Source organism: Clytia hemisphaerica, unplaced genomic scaffold, assembly GCF_902728285.1.
Source record: "Clytia hemisphaerica strain Z4C2 unplaced genomic scaffold, Clytia hemisphaerica genome assembly, whole genome shotgun sequence".
Taxonomy (NCBI): Eukaryota; Metazoa; Cnidaria; class Hydrozoa; order Leptothecata; family Clytiidae; genus Clytia; species Clytia hemisphaerica.
The window spans coordinates 1,745,913-1,757,317 of NW_027103510.1; the positions used below are offsets into that span (position 1 = coordinate 1,745,913).

The following is an 11,405-nucleotide window of genomic DNA, read 5'->3' on the forward strand; positions in this document are numbered from 1 at the left end:
AAAAAGACCTCTCAGTAGACCAAAATTCCTTCAGTAAATTTGTAAAAAAAAAGATTGCAAAAGAAAAACAGAGCATAACCAAAGCTCGCCAAAATAAGCTGGTTCTTATAACAAAACACACATACAACGGCACCTCAAACATCCGAGAAGAGTAGAAGAAAAAAGAACGAACCTTTTTAAAAGCATCATAACAGAACTAGCCGTGGAAGCATCCAGTCCGGTTGTCGGTTCATCTAAAAACAAGAACTGTGGCTGCGTGATCAGTTCCATTCCGATGCTTGTACGACGTCGTTCCCCTCCGGATACACCTCGCGTTTCGTCCGTACCAACCTTCGAAATAAGAACAATACAATTTAATTGCGAAAGCGATACGTACTGAATATTCGAGAAAATAGAAAAAACGTTAAGTGATGACCTATCAACAATGACGCCAAAATCGAATCGCGTTACAGTTTATCATAGACCAGTACGTAGACTTTACTTATTGCACTTTTTTAGTATATTACGAAACCATCCTGCAATTACGTCAAAATTAAAATGACGCCTTGAAAGTGAAATCCTTTCTACGATTTCTGGGAAAATCACTCATAAGCGATTACGGAACATTTCTTTTTGGAAAAGTTTGAGAGCTCTTTTTGAATGTTCCAGAAGGGAGAGGGGAAATCTACAGTAGAGGGAAAACTTATTATACATAGATGTATAAACTGAATAAAACTAACCCTAGTTTCTGCACAGCGGAACAAACCAAGATCTTGTATTGTTTGATTGACTCGTCTCTCACGTTCTTCTTTCGTAAATTCCTTCGGTAATCGTAAAGCAGCTGAAAAAGCTAGATTTTCACGAACCGTCATCGTTCCCATAACAATGTCTTCCTGAAAAAAAAATTGATAATATTATAGCCAAGCCAACAAGAGATGATCAAAAAACCAATTAAGAAGCCTAAATAATAGTTTGACCGGGTTGGTTTTCAAGGCGAGGACTTTGTCGATTCTAAGTCTTTCACAGACGAAAAAAATTTTCAAAACCAAAACAAAATAATTCCGAAACAGCACCTACATGTTTTTTTTTTTATAAGCAAGTGTATGCCCCTTGGTCAGGCTCGTGTATGCTTAAAAGTTCTCAAAGCATCCAGGCATAGTTTATGCTTATTATATGCTTAAGAATTATGCTTATGATTCACCCCGAGCCAAGTTTTTTAATGAAATTTCAGAAATTTTGTAAAAAAATTGTTCAGATTTTGGAAGAAGTGGAATGTAGCTAGCCGTGGAATGTCTTATATTTTACTAGACCTCTACCAAACCAGTTAAAAATGAAACAACAACATATAAAAATTACCACTTGAAAAATATTTTAGGCTGACATATATGCTCATGTTATGCTTAGGAATTCTGCAAATCTGAGCCTTCATATGCTTATAAGCGTTATGCTTATAAAAAAAAACATGTACCTGGACAACGAATCCAGATTCCAACCGAAAATCACGTTTTTGAAAAGAGCCATTGATGAGTACGTTGCCAGAGTATTGAGATTTGTCTTTACGTCCTGCAAGCACGTCCAGTAAGCTGAATAGTAATGAAAACTTTCAATACTCAGATACAGGGTGTCTACGGATTTTATTTTGGGATTTTCAAGGTTTTCAAGGTTCTTTGGGCCATTTTTAAGTGGTTTTTCAAGGTTTTTTGGCAAAGTTTTTGGCATTTTTCAAGGTTTTTTTATCCTCAGTTGACAGATTGTCAGAAAAGTTTTGTAAGATACTATCGTGAAAAAGATAGGCAAATAGAACTTTTGCATCTTTTAGACATAATGAGCCATACAGGGTAGGCAGAAAGATTGGTCAGGCAAAAAATTAGCGAATAAGAAATTCCATTTATCTTAATTGTGCCGTAGTTGTTCTTGTAATACATTGGGAAAACCCCTACGTGGTAGCCCCCTCAGGAAATATATTTGAAAATTCAGAGTCTCCCCATAGGAAATCCTATAGAAATTTCAGTGCAGCCCCCTTTATGCATTCGACCCATCAATCAAAAGCCAATTTTTTACAGTGGGGTCGGTACTAAAATCTAGGACATCATGATGTTTAGTGACGTGGTGGCATACCCAGAAAAAAACCATGGATACTAAAATACCAAAAAGGTGGTATCCAGACTAAAATTTGAGAACTTTTTAATAATTGGCTATAAAATTATAGATTTTCATGATATTTTGAATCTTTTTTCAGAAATCTTTGTGATTTTTTCAGAATTTAACTTTCAAAGTTTTGGAATTTCAATGGCACTAATTATTATTCAAGAAGCACATTTTTGTCTCGCAACTTTTTTTACCCACCCTGTATGGCTCCAAACTTTAATGTAATAAAACGGTAACAGTAAAGAATGAAAAAAGAACTCAAAGATAAAAGCATTCAAACTCAAAACTAATCTCAACCTTTAAGATTAACCTGGTAGAACCTATGACAATCGATAGAAAAAAAGAAAAAAAAACCTACTTCATTGAAAGGCTAGTAGAAGAGATGGAGATATACCTCAATTCGCAATTCTAGAGAAAAACATGGCAGCCACTGCCCTATTGAAAAGCTTGTATGATAAAAAGGATGAATAGGAAGAGGTACTTTTCAAGGTTTTTAATGATTTTTCAAGGTTTTCAAGGTTTTTCCCAGAAAATTGATAGTTTTCAAGGTTTTCAAGGTTGGATGGTTCATTTTCAAGGTATTCAAGGTTTTCAAGGTTTTCAAGGTCCCGTAGACACCCTGAGATAGGTTTACGCATGTTAATGTCCTCGTGTTTCTAATTTGAGGTTGAAGCGCGCTATTGCCGTTTTTTAATCAAAATCTTTTTTAACGCAGAACCAAAATATATATAAATTGAAGGCAAAAGACTTGTGACGAGAGATTTCTGAATTCTACACCTGAGTTTGTCAAACTGAGAAAAAATAATATGAAAGGAACAAATTGAACAAAACGTTATTGCTGGTCCTTTATCTTACGTTGTTTTGCCTGATCCGGTTGGTCCAAGAATTGCGTTAAGACCAGACTTCATGATGCCGCTGAAAGAAGATATTATTAGATACACATACTTCGAGTAGCAGTATAGTACGTGATCATTTGGGTCAGGAAATCCATATTAGGCGAGGTTTGCCAAAAGTTGATTAGTTGCTGAGGCAAGGGTGTTTTTTTGGCGTCTAAAACTCCTTTAATAATTCAGAATGTCTCTTTTTGCAACGAAAAAGGCAAGGTGCAGTTATTTGGGAGTTATTTTAGCATGAGAATTTAAGAGCGACGGGGCTTTAAAAATCGATTTAAAGAAAAACTCGAGCCTCAAATGGCTGGATCTAAAACAAAAAATAAGCACATCCGGCCTCAACTTCTACCGATGCTTATGAAATGTTAAATACCTGCAGTCTGACAGAATCTGTTTGGAGGTTTTTTGTCCTTTGATTTTGAGGGGAATCATGACGTTGACATCATTGAAGACAAGTTCATTTTTACGGAAAGTGCTGTACTTCTTTTCGTTGTAAATGGTTGTTGCACCGTGTTGGTCGTCCATACCGTTTGGTTGAACCTCGTTGGCAATCAGACCGTCAGTATCTTTGTAATCAGCCTGTTCGTCCATGGTGAGGTGAAGTGAAGTGAAGAATATGAAAAGTCAAAGTTTTTGATTGATCACTGGGAAAGTTTGCGGGAAATCCCCTTTCTTATGGTCTAGATACGTTGATAAATATCGATAGAGGCTTTAAGGCCAAAACAAGGCGACCCAATCACAGTCACCACCGCTAATGAGGTGATTAGTATTGCAATTCCGAACGCAACAGTTCCACAAAGAGCTCCAATTCCAAATTAAATTCCACGATCAAAGCAATAAAACAAATCAAACGAAGTATTGAATTAAATCAAAATCCAGTATACGTCTTTAAAATACTGAAGTTCAGTACGATTTTCTAAAACCTCTTATAACTGCTATACCATCTACATGTCCTTACATTCCACTACTTAAACATACATCATGGAAGCACTACAGCGTACAAAGTCTCAAATATCACATGATAAAAACATTCTGAAATTCTCATTCCTATGGTTAAACTATTGCTCAATCTTCTTGTGATATCAACAAAAACAAAAATCGACAACAGACGGGATACGTATTTATTCTAGCTCAGATTTCACGACGAATTCGTTTTTAAAGTTTGTATCACAGTAAAGAAATCTCTCATAGTTTCCTAATTAAAGATCGTTGACATTTATTTATTCAATTAGCAATTAGCATGGCGTTGTCAGCAAAACTTCAAATGTAGCTTCTGGTGGCAATTCAAAACGGGGAATTAATTAGAAAGCTCGTATAAAATCATAAACATGTACAGTCAGCGGTTGAGATTCAAGTAGAAGAACAACCTATTTGGTTGTTCGAAGACTTTTTCTCATACACGTTTTTATAAGAACAAATTATATAAGAGCATAAGGTTACGATGGCCAAAATTTTAAGAACAAGTTAAAAACATTTTAAGGCTTTGCAGACCCATAATCACAAAATGGTGAAAATAAGAACATATTAAGAATATTTTTAGGCTTAAAACTCAAAAAGTTAAGAATAGCCGAAAGCTTCAAAAATTTTGGATGTTCTTATAAAAGAAAACGGGTATTAAGATTTTAACCGAGTCTGGCAATCTGGCAAACACACGATGACGTAATGTTATATAACAAAAACCATAGAAAAACACGTGAAGTTGATATTTTATACCAATGGTTGTTTACTTTAAGACAAACATCTTAAAATATGGAATTAACTTTCTCACAAAGTATTGACAGAATGGGATTTGGCATGAAGCTCTTTGCTACAAAATATAGTGGGCTTAGTACCTGAAGCAAAGTTATACAACTTTGGAATTGTTACATACCATGCCAAAATCACGAGTCGCTTTATTATGAAAGTCGTGACTAAAAGTTAGAATCCAAGGCGTAACAGGATGTTCGAACTAAAGTGGCTCTCGCTAATTCAAGCTCGAATGGGGAATCGAATTACAGAGAGATTCGAAATAGAAAGTATTTTAAGTGGGTTTTTTCCTGACGGAGACAAGTTCGAATTATAGAAAGATTCGAATAATAGAAGTTCAAATAAGCGAGAGTCTGCTGTAAATTCAATGTACAATATTTATCAATTTGAATGACGAAGGATACTACCAAATCATGATCCAACGGCAAACCCAAGTTTCAACAACAACAATTAATAAAATAAACGATGTTAACCTCAATCTTCACCAGCCAACATACTAAAAGAACATATCACGTTCTCCACAACATGAACTGCAAAAACATTCGTATTATCTACCTTCTAAGGTGCAATAAATATCACATTCAATATATAGGTAAAAGCGAGAATAAATTCAATCAACGACTCAATAACCATAGAAGTAACGCATACAGACCACGACAAGAAACAATCCAAGCGTGTAAACACTTTCACCAAACAAACCACGATTTCAACAGAGGCGCAAAGTTCACCATCATCAAACAGATAAAAAAGACTGATATTGGAAAATGGAAAAGATAAAACTTCCTGATCAAAAAACTGAAAAGCCTCACACCCTATAGATTCTTTTCCACCGTTCAACATCACATCATCATCCAACGGCAAAGCCAAGTTTCGTCAATATCTGACGAGCAGTAACAACACACATCAATTTTACCATAGAGGTAATAAGAAATAGATGGAGAATTAACTCCTTTTGTTTCATTGTACCTAATCATCGGAAGCAAACGGCTCCTTGGTTTCAATGGGAAAAAGTGATCAATTCTGTTTGCACTCATGGGAATATTTAAGTTCATAAAAAACTGAATAAAAAGATGTTGCATTTTTAACAACTCTATTGTGAGATAATAGCATTGTTTTGTTCGTAGTTTGACTTAATATTTTCTCTGTCAGACCAAAATAGACTGACCAAAACACCATTTTTTCACCAACAAAAGGTTTTCTTGCCAAATGTCACAAAATGTACCCGAAAGTGCAAAAAGAAGTTTTCAGTAAAAAAATTAAAATACCTACAGGATTAATGCATAAGTTGAAGTCCTCTTCAGTAAACATATTCCTTTAAAAACTTTCAAAACCTTTCTTTTAGTTTGAAGATTCAAAATAAAAAAAGAATCCTTCTTTCCGAAAATGAACAGGTATTTTATCAACACTGTCGCTAATCTTTAAAACCTCAAAACTACTATTGAACAGTGCTTTTAACCTTAAAAACTGTTAAAAGGTGGACCTAGTTTAAGCCTCTTGAAGTCAGCAATGACGCAAGAATAATCTTAATGACCTTAACCTAGTGTCAAGTCAAGAGGGCTGAATCATTAAAGAAGACTCTAGGCTTATGGACCTGTGAGATACCCTTTCACCGTTGGCCTTGTTGTTTGTTATTTATTTCTATCAAAACCGAATGTTTCTACAACCACAAACACAATTTTAAAGGGTGGATAAGTTTTTTAGTCATTGATTGAAATTCAGGAAGTATTATCAACCTGAGTGTTGAACGACTAACTAATATTTCACAGTCTTACATGATTTATACATTGGAAAAGACGAAACCCTTTAAACTCATAGGTCGAATATATTAATTATAATTGAAGCAGTGAAATTATTCTTTCAATATTGACCCTAATAACCCTCAAATATTACGCTTCCGATTCTCCGATTTCGGGCGGTTAATTCTAATGACGAATAAAAGGATCACATCAAGTAAATAAGTTGAACATAAAAACATAACATACCTTATAGACCTGATACCGCAGCTTTATTTAAGTTCCTCTACACATATTTTCAGGTATTCGAAACATACTTCTCAATGCGAGTACATACCTAATGAAAAATTAAAATTTCATGAAACATGAATGAAACGTTACAATGACTACAATATTCATACAATATTTTTCATAATACGTTGTATGCCCATTCACTATTGTTGCCATGACGTTACCAAGGTTACATTGGAGGATGAACAGTGACATGGATGAGGACGACCAATAGTGGAGATTGCCTTAAAGTTACCAGGAGTCAGATATATCGTCACTTGTAGCACATTAGGATAATCGTGATTGAGGTGTGATTAGGTATACCCTTATATTAGGGGTAATCCGTATATACGTACGCAAAAATTTTCCAAATATTTGGAAACCTATCCCCTTTTGAACGCAGAAAACAATAGAAATGACGTCTTTCAAACAATAGACGTACGCTTTTACTTAACCCCCTCCCTCCTTCCTCATTGTATACGTACCATATGGATGACCCCTATGGTAAAGATTTGATGATGCTTTTGAAAAAGGAACTTATAGTGCCGACTAGAAGGGGTTACACGTGAGGCCCGCAAAATGAACTGTAGGTTGAACTCTTTTTTTGAATATATCAAAAAAATTGGCCCTGAATCGGACTAAAATTCAGAATATTCTACTATTTTTTCAAAATGTCTTAAAAAGGCACACTACGAGGGATGAATTTTTTCTAGTTGCATGTGTTTGCAACCCTAACTGGAACCCTCCTTTTTAGTCCCGCTAAGGGTCCGAGGGTTGAAAGTCGGGCGCGGCACACCCGCATCAGCTCGCAACCCTAGTACCCCCTCCCCTCGGGCCCTATAAGTAGCTGCTACAGCTTTACCACCCGGAAAGATACTAGTTGACTGTTTCCGGTCAGTTTAATATAGGTTCGGAAGTTTCTCTTTTGCAAATCATCATTGTAATAAATTTTTCGAGGAGAAAATTATTCAAAATAGCTAAAAAGACAAATATTAAGTTAAGGAAGTGATATGTTTTCGAACCGTCTTGTCACTTTTAGGACCTTTTAGTAGGAAAGAAGAAGAAAAACAGTCAGAATTTATGAAGACTTAGATAAAAGCCGAAAGGGAGTTAATCAATACCCGATAAAGATCTAAATGAGACAAGCAACTATTGAAGAACAGTGAAGAAAATATTAAAAAATAATCAAAAATTTATTAACCCAACGATTAATATTAAATTTTCTTTCACGGTTTTTTTTCAAGAGACAGTAACTTACAAAGTCTCATTTAACATAAGTCTCAATGTGTTTTTTAAATCATTTCGCATTAGTATTTCAGATAATAAGTCACTATTTTCAGGAAGAATTGATTGAGTTTTTTCTTAAATTTAACGAGGCGAGAATTAAAACTGGTTGGAACTCAAACCATTCAGGATGGAGTCTATAAAAGGAGACAGCCAATCTATCGAAGACGAAGGTAATTACCCCCGGGGGGAGGACTCAATGCAAGCGACCTACCGTAGGTGTGGTCGAACGTTTTCGAGGATTGCCAAATGCACTGTAAGGAAAAAGTGAGAGCAACGAAGTCTTTTTGGCAAAACTTTGGAAAATCTCATCATTATGCATATTAAAATGGACAAAGATTTTCATAAAAATACACCGTAAGGTTCCATTTTTCTCCAACCTTTGCTCAGACTACACATCATACAGTCGTTTTTAAATCGATGCCCCCCCCCCTGGTTATGACCCTACCCTATACAACTTTCAAAACTCATGTCTGACCTTATACATAACTGAACATTTGCGCGAAGATTACCACTCGAAGTACTAAATTGGTCCCAAAATAAAATCTTTGTTGTCGGTTCTTAGTTTTAAACAGTTAGAATATTAACATCTTACTGAGATTGAATGATAGAATTTAATGTTTCGATAAGGTAGTTCATTATCTGAAAATTCTGTTCTAATTTTGAAGTTTAAGGTCAAAGTGATTAACGGACCAAAACCAGATAGTTAAAATTAATAAACTTTTTTGTCCTTAGAAATGGTGATATTACCCACACTCAAAAAGTCAATAACGCGATCCAAAATCCTACAAAAGAAGAAACGGGAATATTCCGAATCGTTCGCTATACACGGTCTATCGCGTGTTTTTCACGGTACCAAATTGGAACAAATATTCTGGCTTATAAACCTCCTTTTAAGTTTGGGTGTAGCAATTTTTCTCATCCGAAAACAAGTTGAAAGTTATTTTAACAAGGAAACCTTCATGGATGAAAACAAAGTTATTGATAATGAAGTTGGCTTCCCGACTATCACACTTTGCACAAATGAAGATCGTTCTAAACTTTTATATTGTAAACGCCCAGTCGCAAAATATACGGCTCTAAACAATAATGACGGAAATCCTTGTCAAGAAAATGGGGAAGCTAAAAACGAGGTCCTTTTGCATAAATTTACATTTGAATTTGCAGTATTCGGTCATCTGTTTGAATTAAGATGTAAAGGTGACTGTGATGCAATGACCGAGTTACTCTTATGGAGGCCCGTTGCAAATTTCACTAATTGTGTCCAATTCAATGGCCCAATCAATAAAAACACCGAAATCACCAAAGATTATATTAGTTACTCTTTCAAACCAAGAGTCGAAATAAAAAATTTGGAAATTTTTATTCACGAGCATGAACGAAGAGGCGGCGTCCGACTTTCGCATCTTCAAGACACTGATATACGTATTCGAAAAACAGTTAAAACAAAACGCTTGGAGGCTCCATATCCGTCAAGATGCATCACAGAGGAAGAAGGGAGCCAGCTCAATATTTTTCCTGGAGCATACAGCACACAAGCTTGTGCAGAGAGTGTTAGATGTGTCGAAAGTTTTAAAGCCTGTGGAGACACCTTTGATTTTTGTTCCAAATATATTCCCCAAATTATCAAGGAGAAACATCAAAAACGTAATCGGACAGTTCTCACAATCAAACAATGTTTAAGAAAATACACAAAATACAACCAACCTGTAATATGCCGCCAACCTTGCCATCAAGTATCTCATGATGTTCAAATCATAACCAGGCCTTTTTCAAAGAATCGAGACGAATGGCAAAATCATTTTGGTTTAGATCTCATTCTGGTACAGCCTGGTTCATACATCCAACAACAAGAGAAGGCCTTGTTTACACTTGAAGATTTGTTAGGTATAGTTGGAGGGACAATTGGTTTGTTTTGTGGGTTTTCTATCATGTCTTTGTTTGAATTGATGATTTATGTTGGTATCAAGGTCATCCATAAACGGCCAACTGTTGGTGAAGACAAAGAGAAAGAAAACGATCATGCTACTCGAGAATAAGAAGATTGCTCGAGCTTACAGTAACATAACATCGAAATGAACAACTTGATACAAAATTTCCGATAAAAAATTGCTCAGATCCTTTGAATATAGTAGTATTTTTATGGTTGATTTTTAATAGGTCACTCTGTAAACAACTTGAAGGAAACATGAAATTATTACTCCTAAAGAACTGACACAAATATATCCACAAAACTACTGGTATAGACTATTTTTCATAACAAGTATTTTTTGAGGCTCCGCTGTTATTATCTCAAATTGGACTTTAGATTTTTTTGATTTGTATTTACTCTTTAACACTATTTTAATTATGATTGAGCAACTTCAGGCTGAGAATTGTTGGCAAGCTCGCAATTTATGGGCAAGCGAAATCTTCGACCTTTTCAATACACAAAACCCCATGTCCTTCGCTAGTAGAGCCACTGTCTCGTAAAACAAGGGAAAACAGTGAAATATATATGAAAACAGTGAAACTAAACAAAATTGCTCATCCTAGTTATATGTCTGATGTAATTTGAAATACGTAGTAGTATTTTATACACCATGTTATAACCCTATATAAAACGTCTAATGTTTATGGAAATACTGTCATATTCAGAACTAGCGTATACGTATTGTAAAGGCCGACGATTTCGCATACACATTGCAAGCTTGTCGAATTGTTTTAAAATGTATTTTTTAATAAAATTGTTCTTATAAAGGAAAAAGAGTGTATAGCACTTTGCATACTCAATGCGCAGACCTGACTGAATGACGGAAAGGTGCCCAATAGTAAAACTTCAAATCAATTCGCTAGAGGACAGAATCAAGTAAAGCAGGGCCAGGATTTGGAGGTTCTTGGATCACTCGTTGACCAAAAATGGTCAAAAAACGGTCAAAATTTCAAAAATATAGATTTTTATCAAATTTTTGTATTTTTGATTTTTTGGCTTAAGATTTCGTTGAAAAGAATTTTTCTTTACTTGACCATGAAGCACAATCCAATTCCTACGTGTTTGACCAAAAATAGCGATTTCTAACTCAAACTGGGCATTATAGGAGTGCGGCCCATGTTCAATATACTCGACATTGGCACTTAAACGGTTAATACACTTTTTTTTATAAGAACAATTCATCTTAAATTTATGTTCTTATTTCTTGGCGATTTTGATCCTCATCGTTCCTATAAAAGAAAAAAAGTGTAATGACACATCACCTTTCGTATGTCGCATCGAGTGTTTTATCACTGTAGCATTAGATAGTCATTCATCTTGAGTGAAATATTTTTTTGAAATATAATTGTTTGTTATTTCCTGAAAGATGAAGAAGTATTTGCA

The 11,405-nt window shown here is 35.1% G+C and overlaps 1 protein-coding gene across 6 annotated transcripts in view; it reads right to left on the reverse strand.

Moving 5' to 3' along the window:
• LOC136799132 (broad substrate specificity ATP-binding cassette transporter ABCG2-like) overlaps nt 1-11,362 on the reverse strand; it is a 29,213-nt gene extending 17,851 nt beyond the window's left edge. The window contains exons 1-8 of one of the 6 annotated variants that reach the window (XM_067055821.1): nt 11,285-11,362; nt 9,758-10,039; nt 8,265-8,304; nt 3,391-3,596; nt 2,983-3,042; nt 1,448-1,562; nt 720-872; nt 173-330 (exon numbers count right to left, since the gene is read on the reverse strand). In XM_067055821.1, the coding sequence (XP_066911922.1) occupies nt 173-330; nt 720-872; nt 1,448-1,562; nt 2,983-3,042; nt 3,391-3,596; nt 8,265-8,304; nt 9,758-9,795 (770 nt within the window). In that variant the 5' untranslated portion in view covers nt 9,796-10,039; nt 11,285-11,362. Of the gene's footprint in view, nt 1-172; nt 331-719; nt 873-1,447; nt 1,563-2,982; nt 3,043-3,390; nt 3,597-5,572; nt 5,592-6,032; nt 6,136-6,745; nt 6,834-8,264; nt 8,305-9,757; nt 10,084-11,284 lie in introns of those variants that run through there. The other 5 variants (XM_067055820.1, XM_067055824.1, XM_067055823.1 and 2 more) reach the window with 5 other exon arrangements.
• Nucleotides 11,363-11,405: the final 43 nt, after the last annotated feature.